Here is a 15,263-nt window from a genome sequence, read left to right as displayed (position 1 = left end):
CTATACTTTAACAATAATATATTTTTTGGTGTATGAACATATTCTTTATGGTAAAACTTAGAGCTAATGGATGTTAATAAGAAGACACTTTGACGAGTTGTTTGCATGTAAAATATTATACCAATAAGTTGTGGAATGTTTTTAAAATTTGGCAATTCTGATATTCATTTTGAATGTTTGGCAAAATTTTTGGTTGCTGATAATTTTATTTTAGATTATTTTAATAATTTATATAATAAATTTAAAATAGAAAAATATAAATTAATACATTAATCTAAAAATAAAGAAAAAACAAATTTCATCAATGGGAATATGATTTTTCCCTAACTAAAAGATATTTATATATATTTACTTCTGAAAAGTAGTTTTTTATTTATAGCAAAAGATTAATATATCATATTACTTATTTTTATTTGACAATTTAAAACCCGCACGATGTGCGGGTCCTAATCTAGTTCCTTATAATCTCCGGTAAACTTTGCTCCATTAATATGAATAATTATTAATATCGTATTATTTGGGATTCAACATTCAAATTTTATAGTGTAAAAGCATTAATTAATTCTTGATTAACCTATTAATCAATTTTTTTTTTTTGATAATGTAATTTACTTTAAAAACCATATTTTGTCAAAGTGCTCCAATAAATATCTAAAAATTGATATTTTTCTTCTCAAAGAATAATAATTTATCTAGTTGACAGTTAATTACATTCTCTGTCCCTAAATCCGAATACACTTGTTTGACCCGAAAGACTCAGATCCAGACCCACAATTTAACCCATCCGAATACCCGACTGCAATTCCAGAATAGAGAGAGCCCAGAGAATCCGCCAATTTGGTTTCTCCCTTCAACTCTTTTTTTGTTTGCCATCGTTGGAAGGAGAAGAAGATAATCATAAGAAAACAGAGTCATGGGAGAGGTGAAAATAGAAGACGATGCGATTCTTAAATCTTTCCTCGCCGAGGTCGGTGAAGTTGAGAGAGACAACGAAGTCGTCAGGTTCCTTTCGAAACCCTTTTTTTCCTTATCTCTCTAATTTAGCTTGTACCCTTTCACCTCTGTTCCCGATCTGACATCGTGTTTATGCAATTCATAGTGGGCTAGGGTTTCTATGTTCTGCGATTACCTCTTAGGACGATCGTAACTTTGGGAACTGTATGAAACGGAATTAAACAGCTCTTTTGGATATGCTTAATTTTGACTATGCACTAATTAGAAAGTGGATCTTCTGAATATTGGATCAATTTCTCTCCTTTTTCACTGTCTTGTTGTTGTTTTGTTTTGGGGCAATACGAAGTTGTGATCTGGGGGTAGTTTTTGCACATGTCTTCTATGTATAGTAGTGTTACAGTTAATATCATTATGGTAGTTTTGTTGCATTTTCATGTCTCTAGTGATTTTATATCTTCAAGTTTTGAAACTTTTGTAGGATTCTCTCATGCTTCAAACTGAACCCGTTTGAGCATCTTAACCTATCTTTCGATTCTTCCACGGATGACGTTAAAAGACAGTACAGAAAGGTATTTTTTCTTCCTGCGAGTTTCACTTTTGAGGACATTTGTTTTTTATTCCATGGTTTATCGACTTGGTAGAAACAAAATCGTTGCCCAAGTGGTTACTACGCCACTGATTGACAACACACTGGAGACTTTGTGACTGATCTCAACCTTTTTTCCAGATATCTTTGATGGTTCACCCTGACAAATGCAAACATCCACAAGCACAGGACGCTTTTGGAGGTTTATATTCTTAAAATTTTGTTTTCCATAGTTTATTTACATATTCAGTTGTTTTTGTGTGAATCCACCATCTCGGTGTTGTATCAAGCATGAAATGCTTGGCTCTCTCCTTAAAGATTTGATTAGTCTGGATGAACTCGTAATGTTTTTAATGTTTTATGATAACTGAACAGCATTGGCAAAAGCGCAACAACTACTGCTGAACGACCAAGAAAGAGATTATATTCTCACCCAAGTCCATGCTGCGAAAGGTAAGATTTTGTAGTTTATCTTGGGTCCAACTGTCCACTGTCCAAGTATTACCTGTTTGATAACTTTCTGGAGTTGTTAGGAACTCCTCTGGCTTTTCTGAATCTGTAAATTATACCAGAATCTGTAGTTTACCTTCAATTTTTCTGTCTCGTCAAACCTTCTTTCTTTCGACGGTGAAATGCAGAAGAGCTTAGGATGAAGAGAAAGAAACAGTTAAAGAAAGATACCGCTTCTAAAATAAAGTCCTTGGTTGATGAGGTAAGAAACCCGTTTCTTTCGGGGTTCTGATCTAAGCTTTATTTATCTGACATCCTCGTTGTTTACCTCTTCTGTTTGTCCAACGTGATTGGATACAGAGTCAAGCTGGCTCATTGTAACCTGTGATATCTATAGTATTATTTTTGAAACTGCATATTTTCTTTATAAGACCCTAGCTTTTGTCAGAATCAGGCTTCTTCTGGAGGGAACTAACTGTTGTTGCTTGTTCAGTGAGTGTATAGTATCTGTTTCTTTCTGGCAAGTTGCAATTTTCGCAAGAAGTTTTCTTTGAGTTTCCAGATGAAGTTGTTGCCAGATGCATGTGTAACATAGTAGTACATTTTGAAAATATCTTGCTTAGCTGATATGATCTTGTTGTTCGGTTTAATACCCTGTTCCATGAAATAAGACTTCTAAGCTACATAATTTCTAGCTCATGTTTGTCAAAGTTTAAATGTCTTTCTTCGTTGTTGCTTTCACTGATTTCTGTTATGTCACCACTTATTGTATTCTCATATATCTAAATCCTTAATATCTTATGTTCCATTTTTTCTTTTAATAGTCCAGATTCCTTTTAACTTGTCTACACAATTTTTATGTACACAGGGAAAGCATGAGCACATATTTGAGCAATCTGAAGAGTTTCAGAGGGAGCTTAAGTTAAAGGTCCGAGAGATATTAACAGACCAAGAGTGGCGTAGAAGAAAAATGGCGATGAGGGTATATAGAGTTTCTAGTTCCCCTTGCGTCATATTTTCTGCGTGAGAAGTGGCACAATCATTCATTCGTTTATTTGTGTTATATTTCTTCTTGATATTTAGATATCAGAAGAAGAGGGAAGACTGAAGAAGGATGAAGCAGAACAAAAGGAGATATGGAAGAAAAAGCGTGAGCATGAAGAACAGTGGGAAGGGACAAGAGAAAAAAGGGTATGTTATTTTGTTGACCAATAATCCTAAATCATTACCTGCCTATGAACGCATTAGTTTAGTATCATTTTAGCTGACCTTTTGACACTTGTGTCAATGGATTTAGAGAAGGGAATTCATCTGAGAATAGTCTGAAGCGTTAATCACTTCTTATGAACAAAACTCTTTGACACTTGTTTTTGGATTCGAAGGAGCAAGTCCTGGTTCCATCTGCTGCTAATATGATCATAAGATCATATATGCAATTGGTTTTTGTCCTTGAAGTTGACTAAAGTTTGGGTCTCCCTGTGTAGGTATCAAGCTGGAGAGACTTTCAAAAATCAGGAAAAAAGGTAAGAGACGCATTGTTAGCTATTGGTGGATTACTTATTTCATTTGGGTCAAAAGTTTCAATCTAAGCTTCTGTTATCTCATCAGGCCAAAAAAGGAGAGACGCGTCCTCCAAAGTTAAAGACAGAGGATCCGAACAAATCGTACGTCCAAAGGCCAGTCAAGAAAGGCTGATCTATGCCATTTTATAGTTGTTGTTGACATTGATAGACTGGTATTCTCGAGGATGATCTCAGACTCTTTCTGCTTGTGTGTGTGCTTCTCTTTGTACATCACCAACTAGATTTGTCTTTCCAAATAAATCAGAAACATGGAAGAGATATCTCACACGCTTATGACCTCTTTGTATTGCATCTCAGCCAGATGACGATGTCTTTATTAGACTTTAGATTAAAAAAAATTAACTTTGATCTTTTTATATATATTCAATGTGGTGTTCACCACAAGAGAGATCAAGAAAATAACATATCTCTTTCATTGATACATTTATAATGCTACAAACCCCAAGCCTTTGAGGTAAAAAGAGCTCTGCCATGTAACAGCACCAGCTCTAAGAACAAAAAGAAAACAAAAAAATAAAAACAAATTACAAATTCTCCATCTCTTAATCTGTGTTCTCGTGTCGTGTGATATATATATGTCACAACAGCTAACAGGCAAGCGCTGCCTCCAAGTACCACTAAAACTGGTATATTTATTTCGAACATCGTTTCGGTTTGCCACTTCTTAATCCTGAAAGTGGCATCTGTTCCTCAACGGTTCAACCCATATCATAAAACCTCTTCGGTCCAAAACTTTCTTTTGTCACCCTGAAACGACATACCCAAAAGCAAAACAAAATTGAGAGGCTGTTCATTTTTATTAAAGATCCAAACAAGAGAACACCAACACAATGCAATTCCACACATTTTCTTCACAGATGTATGACAGAGCAATGAAACAGAAAATAGCACAATACACTTCTCCGTATCATCCAAAATTGGATAATATAAATTGCTTCTTATGATTTATGATTAGAGCGCATAGTCTAGCCAATGCAGACATTTATCTTAACGATGATACATGCTTTTCATTAAACTTTCACTGAGAAATCAGAAGAGTCTGTGATGATTAATTCTGAACAACCTAAGTGCTCATAATCGTCTTTCCACCATTACCAAGATCTTGCTTAAAATCAGAGTATTGAGGGGTACAGCTAAACTATAGATTGGTAGATGTGTAATGTTAAGGACTGTTTTATCTCAGTTACTAAACAGTACAGTATCTAAATCCAAGCTGATTCTCATGACCATTCGTGCTTTCATAAACACTTCACTAATAAAACATACTCTGATAAAAAATTAAGTCTTGTGTAACCAACCACCATAGCCAAATGTTCTGCTTATAAACATGTTTCATATCAAATGGCTTTAGATCAAAACAAGCCCTAACATTACAACTATCTATCAATGTACGGTTTAGTTCCTTGACCAAGTCACATAGACACATACATAGTAATCCACAAGGATGAAAGTAAGTAAGAAGGGAAAAGGCTTTTGAACACTTACCTGCATAACTTAATCTCTGAAAATCACGGAATCTGCAATGGCCAACAGCGGCTTCAAGCAACCTGGAGTAAATTTGCGTGCGAAAAAGTAGGAGCTAGAGTGGTTTGATCGCCGGAGTCTCTGAATCAGCTCAGGCACGACTTCCTTAGGCTTATAGGTATAAGGATGTCCTTTCACAGTGCCAGTCCAGTTAACCCTAGTAAGCGTATACCCCGTGCAACCATCAGGATCCTTCATGTTCAACAGCGTTGGGAAATAATGCTCCTCAGGGTAACACTCGTCAGAACGATAACAAGGGAGCTTAAATTTACGCCACAAGATCCGATCTTTGATGGTTAACAAAGCATGTTTTCTAGTCATAACAAAGAACTGCGAACCAACTCGGAACTTCTCAAATGGAACCTCAGGCATCATAGCATACCTTCCCCGAGCAATGTAGCGTTTCCAAAGCCTCGGCTCATCAGATATCAGTTCCATAAAACTCCGGTACAAGATCCGGATACCTCTAGGATTAGGAGTAGGATCCGGATCAGATTTATCAAAAGTCGAAGACTCAAAGAGAGAGCTGTAAACGTAGTTGAAAGAGTGGAGAGGAATGCAATACTGAGAGAGCACAGCGAAGTAAGTATTCGCAGGATCATCAAGAAACGCGGTGGCGAGGAGCCGTCTCGTGGCGGAGATAAGCGTCGGAGAGGCTCGTGCCGTGCGCTTAGCATTGGCAATGAAGGCATTCTCAAATACAGAGCCGTTGCCAGGTCTTGTGATATTGGCATAAGGATCTCCGTGGACGTAGACGTTGTAGAGAGATTTAGGATGACCAGAGAAGAAGCGATCCCAGATTGGCGCGAAATGGAGATCGGAGTTGGTGAGGAATAAAAACGCAATCTTGAGCTTAGGGTTAGGGTTTCCAGATGAGAGATGGGAGAGAGAGGTTGAGCCAGCAGCGGCGATGAATAAACTCCGGTCATCAATCTCATCGGAGATTGGGATTAAAGATTCACCAGGAGGAGGTGAAGGGAACACATGTGGCGCAACGAAGAAGAAGACGAATGGGAGACATAGAAGAAGAGAGAAGACGAGAACGAACTGGTTCGAGAACATTTGGTTTTATACAAAAAAAAAACAAAATCGAAACTTTCTTCAAATCGGGAAAACCCTAAAGATTTGACTTTCTCTTCTTCTCCCCCAAAGATACAAATCTACCGGAATGTGCTTGGATCCTCCATGAATTTGAAGTTCTTTTTTTTAATTGGGGGTAAAAAAAATTAGGGATTTTTTTTTGCATCATTGAAGCTCTGAGAAAGAAAGAACTTCAATAGATTCTCATAGCCAGGGAGACTGGGGGGGGGGGTGAATCGGTGGAGAAATTTTAGAAAGAAATCTCCAGAAATATTTGGGGGAAAAAGGGTAAAGATTGAAACTTTAAGGGGGAATTTAATGAGATTTTAGAAATATCTGTTCCAGATCTCAGATTGTAAAAAAAAAAAACAAAAGGGGTCTTTTTCACAGTCAGTGTGATGATGATGAAGAAGAAGAAGAAGAAGATTAGAGATGACGAAAGAGAGGGAAAGAGAGACGATCGATTGTGTTCGCTGCTGCTGTCTCTCCGTTTTGTGATTTTGACGCGCAACTTGTTCGTAGGGGTATTTTTGTCATTTACGTAAACGGACAAGGGTTAATATACCTGACGTCGTCAAGAGTTAACGGCGTTGCTCTGTGTTTTTTTGCCGTCGTTCATATAAACGTCGGTCGATAATGATGTGCAAGTGCTGTTTATTGATTTATTTAATAGTAATATGTATAAGTAACATTTTGTTTTTTAATTGTAATAAACGTGAGAATGTAATAATAAAACCAGCCATTAAATGTTGTATCTTAATTCGGTAGGTCCAACTGATTTGGTAACTGGTGTGGTGTGCACTATCTTCTTCTGCTGGTATGTTTTGTAGTATTTCTTTCTTTTATAAGGAGAAAGGACACGTATTAGATATTTTTAGACTTAATTGCTTATAGTTTTAATTATACCCAACAACAGGATTAAGACCTGCTTAATAGTCCAAAATCTTCGGTTTACCAAAAATATATAAGAGAATAACACATAAATTGCATTATAAAAGGCTAATTGTAATCTGGAAGGTCGAGAGGATTAAGTACGCAGTGAGCTTTCTATCGTAGATACTAGATAATTAATTTTTGTAAGCCTTTATCGTTTTTAGTACTTTCTTGACAGAGTAATTGCCAAAATCAACCCCAACTATTTAGCAAACATTTTCTTATACATAAACCTTAACATCTTGTAAATAACAACATAAACTGAATTAAATTTCAAATTTGCTATCTAAACTATATAAAATATCAATTTCAACATATGCTCGAATGTTGTTAAGTAGAAGTTTAACGATGATGAGTCACACGATCCTGTCACCCACATAACACTGAGACTTACCAAGATAACATCATTTTGGTCATTTTTTGGTTTGTTGTGGCAAAAAATGACCAAAAATAAAGTCCCACAACACACCCAAAAACAGACTTTAATACCCCGTTTTTTTGTCAAACGCTTTGTTTCTTGCCACAATCCACCCAAGAATGACCAAAAAGGACGTGGTTTGAGTAAGTCTTTGTGCCACGTGAACGTCACGAGTCTTTTGACTCAACATCATTAGACTCTGACTTAATACCGTTCGAGGTGATGTTGAAATTGACAATATTACATATGATTTAGGTAGCAAGTTTGAATTAAAATATAGTTTAGGTAGCAAATTTTTGAATTAAAATATAGTTTAGGTTGTTATTTATAGGGTATTGAAGTATAGATATGAATAAACGTTTAACAAATAATTAGGGTTGATTTTGGTCATTTTTATTTTTGGGCAAACTATCTGTGACATACATTATTTTGTCATATTAGAGAGAATATGTTTTTGTTTTTGCAACAAACTTTTAGGAGAAACAATTTTATTCATAATTTGATTTGCGGATTAACTATTTAATGAGAGAAAACATGTGAAAACTTTAGAATATTAGTGTGTTGTTTCTGGAAGATAATTTAATGTTTAAGAATTAAAATTAAAATTAAATCAACATTTGCTGTTACATCGTTTTTTAAAATTAAAACTTTAACTATTTTGCCCTAATGAATATTATTGTTTCATCATCTTTTATGATGGTGCAAACATGAAAATTAGTTTTAAAATTTAAAATATTTGTAAAATCATTTTAAATATTTACAGTGTCACTGAAATTTAAAACGTCATTTTTCTAATAATAAAATAAGCTCCAAAACTCAAAAAAATAAAATAAAGAGAGATAATCAATACGCAGCCTACCATAGCAACAAATATTGATTTTACTTAAATCAGTTAGAAAACACATGACTAACATACACAGATTGGCTAAGTTTAAGGCTGGATCCAGGACCCTGGGTAAAATTCTGGCAAAAAATCTAGCATGAGTGCGGGTTGTGTTCTGTTCTGTTCTATCATACGTTGAAACGTGTTATTCGTACTTCCCAAGTTGTATTAGCTAAGCTCTATCATCAACATTGTTCGTACTTGTCGTAGGCGACACATGACGCACTTACTTTAGTAAACCAGAATAAACAAGGAGTCCCCATATAAATTGTCTAAAGCACTTGAAGTAAAAAAAGAAAGAAAGTCTGAAAGCACTTAAGTAAACGAGTTTATATCTTAATCTTACTCATACCCTGATTAACGATTTGTGTAATCATTTTGTTTCGAAATATGTCATTACTCATGCATTTATGAAAATGATCATTTGGATCAATTGAGCTTAACAAAATTTGTCATCAATATCAATTTTTTGTTTTTTTTTGAACATCTGAAATTTGTCATCAATAACATTTATCAATTGGATTCTCCATGTATATTATTAAGTCAGAGTTGGTTAAATTATAACGATTTTTAAAAATTTGGATTATATGTTCGTGTATATATTGTTTTTTTTTTGTTTTTTTGGGTTTGCAGTTAGATTATGTTGATATATAATACTATAAACTCTTTAATCAATTGTGTCAACAAAAAAAACTCTTAAATCAAATATATTTAGTGGAAAATTAATGGATATTAAATGTATTTGGATTGTAGCTAGAAGATAAAATAAAATCTTAATCTATATAGAAAGGAGACTTTTACAATATGTTGGATGTCATATAATAAGATAGATGAGTAAATGAATTTCTTAATGTAAATGTCTAAGTTATCTCTTTTTTTTTTTCTTCTTTCTATGGTTTTTTATTTTTTTAATTAAATTTCCATTATCTTTTTGATCTCTTTTAAGAGAAATTTCCCACATTCTTTCTCACAGGAAAAGAAACGAATAAAATAAAAGAAAAAAACAAATTGTGAAAAGAGGAAAAGGGAAAAAAGAAAAGAAAGAAAGATATAAAAAGTTCTAGAGTGTTCCGCTCCACAAGACCTTGAACAGAAGAAAAGTCTTCGAGCAGCCACAACAAACTCCCGTCTCCTTCTCCCCCCCTCTCGAAGGACTTTTCCTTCTCTCTGTGTTTTTTTGTCTTTTAGGGTTTTCGTAATAAGAGAAAAGAAAGATGTTCGGAAGAGGACCTTCTAGGAAGAGCGATAACACCAAGTTCTACGAGATCCTTGGTGTTCCTAAGACCGCATCACCTGAAGATCTCAAGAAAGCTTACAAGAAAGCCGCCATCAAAAACCATCCTGATAAGGGTGGAGATCCTGAAAAGGTTTCTCCTTTTTTCTTCAATATTGCTCTGATTCTGTGATAATTGATTTGGTTTCTGTTTTAAAAGTCTAGTCTTTTATTTTGTTTGGTTAGTTTGATTTGGATTCTTCGATCGATGGTGCTCTTAGATCTTTGTTAATGTCTTCTTTATGTTCGATTTGATCTGAAATCTGCGAGTTTTAGGTCAACTGGTGACTCTCCTTTGTGTATAGACTCTTATAGATTTGTGATTCTGTTAATTAGATTCTTGAATTCGACTTGTCTATAAAAATTTCTTCTTTTGGCACTTGAGATAGTTGAATTTATTGTGTTGGAGATTATGTGTATTGAGTAAATTGGTTTGTCTGTAGAGTCTTTGGATTTGAACAAAAATATTCAAACATTATGTTACATGTCTCTGCAGTTTAAAGAGCTAGCTCAGGCTTATGAAGTTCTTAGTGATCCGGAGAAGCGGGAGATCTACGATCAATATGGAGAGGATGCGCTCAAGGAGGGAATGGGTGGTGGAGGAGGTGGGCATGACCCATTTGATATCTTCTCGTCCTTCTTTGGTGGTGGTGGAGGACACCCATTCGGAGGTGGTAGCAGTCGGGGAAGGAGGCAGAGGCGCGGTGAAGATGTTGTTCATCCCCTGAAGGTTTCCTTAGAGGACGTTTATCTCGGAACAACAAAGAAACTCTCACTTTCTAGGAAGGCTTTGTGCTCAAAGTGTAACGGGTTAGTACTTATTACCTTATCCTTTCACGGTTGCGGTATTGCTTTGAATATCCAAGATGTGTAAAAGAGGTTTTCACTGACATAATTTGCTTTATCATTGCAGAAAGGGTTCCAAGTCTGGAGCTTCAACGAAGTGCGGTGGCTGTCAGGGTGCGGGAGTTAAGGTCTCGATCAGGCAGTTTGGACCTGGAATGATTCAGCAGGTGCAGCATGCTTGTAATGATTGCAAAGGCACAGGAGAGACCATCAATGATCGGGATAGGTGTCCGCAATGCAAAGGAGACAAGGTTGTCTCTGAGAAGAAGGTGCTTGAAGTACACGTGGAGAAGGGAATGCAACACAATCAGAAGATCACATTCAGTGGGCAAGCAGATGAAGCGGTTTGTGATACTCTCTATTTTTCCTGTCTTTGATCATTATAATTTTTTTCGTCTATTGACTAATTCCTGCCTTTTTCTTTTGGAAACAGCCTGATACTGTCACTGGAGATATAGTGTTCGTCATTCAACAGAAGGAGCACCCAATGTTTAAACGAAAGGGAGATGACCTGTTTGTGGAGCACACCCTCTCTCTAACTGAGGCCTTGTGTGGCTTCCAGTTTGTCTTGACNACGATCAATATGGAGAGGATGCGCTCAAGGAGGGAATGGGTGGTGGAGGAGGTGGGCATGACCCATTTGATATCTTCTCGTCCTTCTTTGGTGGTGGTGGAGGACACCCATTCGGAGGTGGTAGCAGTCGGGGAAGGAGGCAGAGGCGCGGTGAAGATGTTGTTCATCCCCTGAAGGTTTCCTTAGAGGACGTTTATCTCGGAACAACAAAGAAACTCTCACTTTCTAGGAAGGCTTTGTGCTCAAAGTGTAACGGGTTAGTACTTATTACCTTATCCTTTCACGGTTGCGGTATTGCTTTGAATATCCAAGATGTGTAAAAGAGGTTTTCACTGACATAATTTGCTTTATCATTGCAGAAAGGGTTCCAAGTCTGGAGCTTCAACGAAGTGCGGTGGCTGTCAGGGTGCGGGAGTTAAGGTCTCGATCAGGCAGTTTGGACCTGGAATGATTCAGCAGGTGCAGCATGCTTGTAATGATTGCAAAGGCACAGGAGAGACCATCAATGATCGGGATAGGTGTCCGCAATGCAAAGGAGACAAGGTTGTCTCTGAGAAGAAGGTGCTTGAAGTACACGTGGAGAAGGGAATGCAACACAATCAGAAGATCACATTCAGTGGGCAAGCAGATGAAGCGGTTTGTGATACTCTCTATTTTTCCTGTCTTTGATCATTATAATTTTTTTCGTCTATTGACTAATTCCTGCCTTTTTCTTTTGGAAACAGCCTGATACTGTCACTGGAGATATAGTGTTCGTCATTCAACAGAAGGAGCACCCAATGTTTAAACGAAAGGGAGATGACCTGTTTGTGGAGCACACCCTCTCTCTAACTGAGGCCTTGTGTGGCTTCCAGTTTGTCTTGACCCATTTGGACTCAAGAAAGCTTCTCATCAAATCCAATCCGGGAGAGGTCGTCAAACCTGGTACGTATTTTACTTTGCCCCAATCATACACCCCTTTCATTTTTTTATTTACNTTATCTCGGAACAACAAAGAAACTCTCACTTTCTAGGAAGGCTTTGTGCTCAAAGTGTAACGGGTTAGTACTTATTACCTTATCCTTTCACGGTTGCGGTATTGCTTTGAATATCCAAGATGTGTAAAAGAGGTTTTCACTGACATAATTTGCTTTATCATTGCAGAAAGGGTTCCAAGTCTGGAGCTTCAACGAAGTGCGGTGGCTGTCAGGGTGCGGGAGTTAAGGTCTCGATCAGGCAGTTTGGACCTGGAATGATTCAGCAGGTGCAGCATGCTTGTAATGATTGCAAAGGCACAGGAGAGACCATCAATGATCGGGATAGGTGTCCGCAATGCAAAGGAGACAAGGTTGTCTCTGAGAAGAAGGTGCTTGAAGTACACGTGGAGAAGGGAATGCAACACAATCAGAAGATCACATTCAGTGGGCAAGCAGATGAAGCGGTTTGTGATACTCTCTATTTTTCCTGTCTTTGATCATTATAATTTTTTTCGTCTATTGACTAATTCCTGCCTTTTTCTTTTGGAAACAGCCTGATACTGTCACTGGAGATATAGTGTTCGTCATTCAACAGAAGGAGCACCCAATGTTTAAACGAAAGGGAGATGACCTGTTTGTGGAGCACACCCTCTCTCTAACTGAGGCCTTGTGTGGCTTCCAGTTTGTCTTGACCCATTTGGACTCAAGAAAGCTTCTCATCAAATCCAATCCGGGAGAGGTCGTCAAACCTGGTACGTATTTTACTTTGCCCCAATCATACACCCCTTCCATTTTTTTTATTTATGCCAGTTTATATGTCTTACCGTGGTGTCTATTTTGGTTGCTGATAGATTCATACAAGGCGATAAATGACGAGGGAATGGTGATGTACCAAAGGCCGTTCATGAAGGGCAAGTTATACATCCACTTCACGGTTGAGTTCCCAGAATCGCTGAGCCCGGATCAGACAAAGACCATTGAAGAAGTTTTGCCAAAGCCGACCAAGGCAACTATGAGCGATATGGATATAGACGACTGCGAAGAGACGACTCTGCATGATGTGAACATTGAGGATGAGATGAGAAGGAAGGCACAAACTCAAAGAGAGGCTTATGACGATGATGACGAAGAACACCCAGGCGGTGCTCAGCGTGTGCAATGTGCCCAGCAGTGATCCATCCACATGCGCATCTTAGTGATATCAAACATCTGCTTCTTCTTTTTGCATTGTATTATTTTTGGGTCTTTTTATAGACTTTGCCAATTCAGTGGGAAGAACCTCGTCCTAATTCAAATCCTTGTTACCATTTTTTTTAGTTTGAGAATAAACTTTGTAGTTCCTTTTAAGATTTTATTATCAATTTTTAATGTCCGAAACAAAGAAAATACTACCATTGTTCAATCCAGGTTTTGTTTTTAATGGTATTTTGACCAATAGTAGCAAGGGTTGCTCATGGCTTCAGGCATATTTGTACTTGGTAAAAGAATTGTTTTTCAAATAAGCTAAGAAACGAACAGATCCAAAGTTATATAAAGATGAGTACAATGCTACTACTCTGTTAGTTGTTATTACACATCTAGAATGGTGTGAAATGGGCAAAAGACAAAATAAGGACGATAGACCGTGTGTCTTATCATTTTTAACCATCCAACCAATCCAGTACACAAACAAGAAACTACTATTTATGCTGCAACATCGATCTTCTTTTGTAGATACCGGTATACATGTGTAATTGAGAATGAAGGAGGCTCGTACCTCGTTTTAATGCAGAGTCGAGCAACGGCTAGAACTTTCTGGAGTTCTCTAGAGCTATAGTTGTAACCTAAATCTGGATCAATCATTTTATCAATGGAGTTTGCAATGCATGAGTCTTGTACCCATTCGATCAAGTCGTTGCCTTGTCTGTCTGATGACTGTCCTGTGATTAGCTCCAACATCAATACTCCTAGTTGGAATATCACGTTTCCACATTCCTCATCCGCACATGATCCTACACACACCATTTTTCCCAAACCATGAAGAATTGGTTACATATCCTTGTTCTTGGAAAGAAGTGAATTTAAGTTTTACCTTCAGAGCAAGAATCATGGATTGCTTTGGGATGGTTTTTTGGGTGCCTGTTGACGCGGATATCTGAAATCTATGAGAGGAAGATTCCACTTATTAATAACTGATACAAAAAAAAGGGCTTAAAGGAACCTATATATGAGGGGAAAACTTACTTTTGGGGTGAAGTTTTCATCCAACATGATGTTACATGAGTTCACTGAAACATCATATATCTGTGCATCATTACTGCTGAAGATTAGCAAGTAGTCCTGTGGTCAAAGAGCGGATCATAATCATCTTCTGAGTCCCTTTAATAGTATAACTGGTATGTTAAAATAAAAGCAACATTACCAATGCAGCTGCGACTCCAATGGCTATCTGGATGCGAGTTTTCCAGTTCAAAGGAGTCTTTAGCGGATCTATCAAGAAAGAGACAAAAGATTCAACAAATGATTGCGTTTTGATGATTATGTTTTGAAGGGTTTTTATTACCATTGAGGTGGTCTTTCAAGCTTCCATTTTCAATGTTGTCAAACACTAGCAGCCTGAGAAAAAGCAAGAAGTAAGAAACAAAAACATGTTTTTTCATTCGTTCTTTCAAAGTTTCAAGAGAAATAGACAAAGGAAACCTCTTTCGTCCGATGCAAAAGCCGCGAAGAGTGAGGAGATGACGGTGACGTAAACGACCCAAGAGCTGGACTTCCTCATCAAACCGTTCACGTCCAAGATCAAGAGCATTGAGTTCTTTGACCAAAGCAACCTCACCACCTTTAAATTTGGCTCTGTATGCAGACCCGTGGTAGTTGCTGTAGATAACCTTACGAAAGCCTTCTGTTGCTTTGACTATATCCTTGTATCCAAATCGTCTGATAAATTCTATTCTTCCTGTAATGATGCCACAGTTGGAAGGGCAGGTTGTATAAATAACATACAACACAAGTCTAACACCAGAATAAAAGAAACTGAATCGGTGGACTTAACAATAGAGTTTGATGAAGCTGTAAGTAGAAACACAAAAAAAGTCTCATATATAGAGAACTCAAACCAAGTCACTCAAAATGAATCAGCAATAGTTACGACTTCAGAACAGAGTTTACAGCAAAAACCACTAAGAAAAGTCAAAATCAAGAACTCTAAAAAAAAAACTAATCTG

At 37.1% G+C, this 15,263-nt stretch overlaps 4 protein-coding genes across 6 annotated transcripts in view; 2 read left to right on the top strand and 2 right to left on the bottom strand.

Moving 5' to 3' along the window:
- On the top strand, positions 786–3,923 carry LOC104706498 (J domain-containing protein spf31). Its single transcript, XM_010422697.2, has 9 exons — positions 786–1,002; positions 1,433–1,523; positions 1,682–1,742; positions 1,916–1,993; positions 2,179–2,252; positions 2,859–2,972; positions 3,074–3,181; positions 3,475–3,513; positions 3,599–3,923. The coding sequence occupies exons 1-9, from the start codon at positions 914–916 to the stop codon at positions 3,683–3,685; spliced, it is 741 nt and encodes a 246-aa protein (XP_010420999.1). The 5' UTR covers positions 786–913; the 3' UTR covers positions 3,686–3,923.
- On the bottom strand, positions 3,968–6,668 carry LOC104706497. Its single transcript, XM_010422696.2, has 2 exons — positions 5,059–6,668; positions 3,968–4,320 (listed from the first exon to the last, which is right to left on the bottom strand). The coding sequence occupies exon 1, from the start codon at positions 6,157–6,159 to the stop codon at positions 5,068–5,070; it is 1,092 nt and encodes a 363-aa protein (XP_010420998.1). The 5' UTR covers positions 6,160–6,668; the 3' UTR covers positions 3,968–4,320; positions 5,059–5,067.
- On the top strand, positions 9,485–13,421 carry LOC104706495 (chaperone protein dnaJ 2). Of its 3 annotated transcripts, none has more exons than XM_010422694.2 (6): positions 9,485–9,778; positions 10,181–10,280; positions 11,147–11,360; positions 11,464–11,740; positions 11,830–12,028; positions 12,912–13,421. In XM_010422694.2, exons 1-6 carry the CDS (start codon positions 9,626–9,628, stop codon positions 13,232–13,234), a joined length of 1,266 nt encoding a protein of 421 aa, XP_010420996.1. In that variant the 5' UTR covers positions 9,485–9,625; the 3' UTR covers positions 13,235–13,421. The 3 variants fall into 3 exon arrangements, with proteins under 3 accessions (XP_010420996.1, XP_019084762.1, XP_010420997.1); XM_019229217.1 differs by lacking the exons at positions 11,147–11,360; positions 11,464–11,740 and adding exons at positions 10,598–10,874; positions 10,964–11,092 and having other exon boundaries at positions 10,181–10,494; positions 11,959–12,028; XM_010422695.2 differs by lacking the exons at positions 11,147–11,360; positions 11,464–11,740 and adding an exon at positions 10,598–10,874 and having other exon boundaries at positions 10,181–10,494.
- Positions 13,562–15,263, bottom strand: part of LOC104706494 (probable receptor-like protein kinase At1g49730) — a gene marked incomplete in the record, with an annotated part of 2,350 nt that continues 648 nt past the window's right edge. The window contains 6 exon segments of the mRNA XM_019229220.1: positions 13,562–14,051; positions 14,132–14,201; positions 14,284–14,379; positions 14,462–14,529; positions 14,603–14,655; positions 14,740–14,995. Of these exon segments, the coding sequence (XP_019084765.1) occupies positions 13,744–14,051; positions 14,132–14,201; positions 14,284–14,379; positions 14,462–14,529; positions 14,603–14,655; positions 14,740–14,995 (851 nt within the window).

The sequence above is a fragment of the Camelina sativa genome, chromosome 8, assembly GCF_000633955.1.
Source record: "Camelina sativa cultivar DH55 chromosome 8, Cs, whole genome shotgun sequence".
In the NCBI taxonomy this organism is placed as follows: Eukaryota; Viridiplantae; Streptophyta; class Magnoliopsida; order Brassicales; family Brassicaceae; genus Camelina; species Camelina sativa.
Note: the sequence above shows the minus strand (reverse complement) of the source record. Positions and strands in the feature narration are given on the sequence as shown.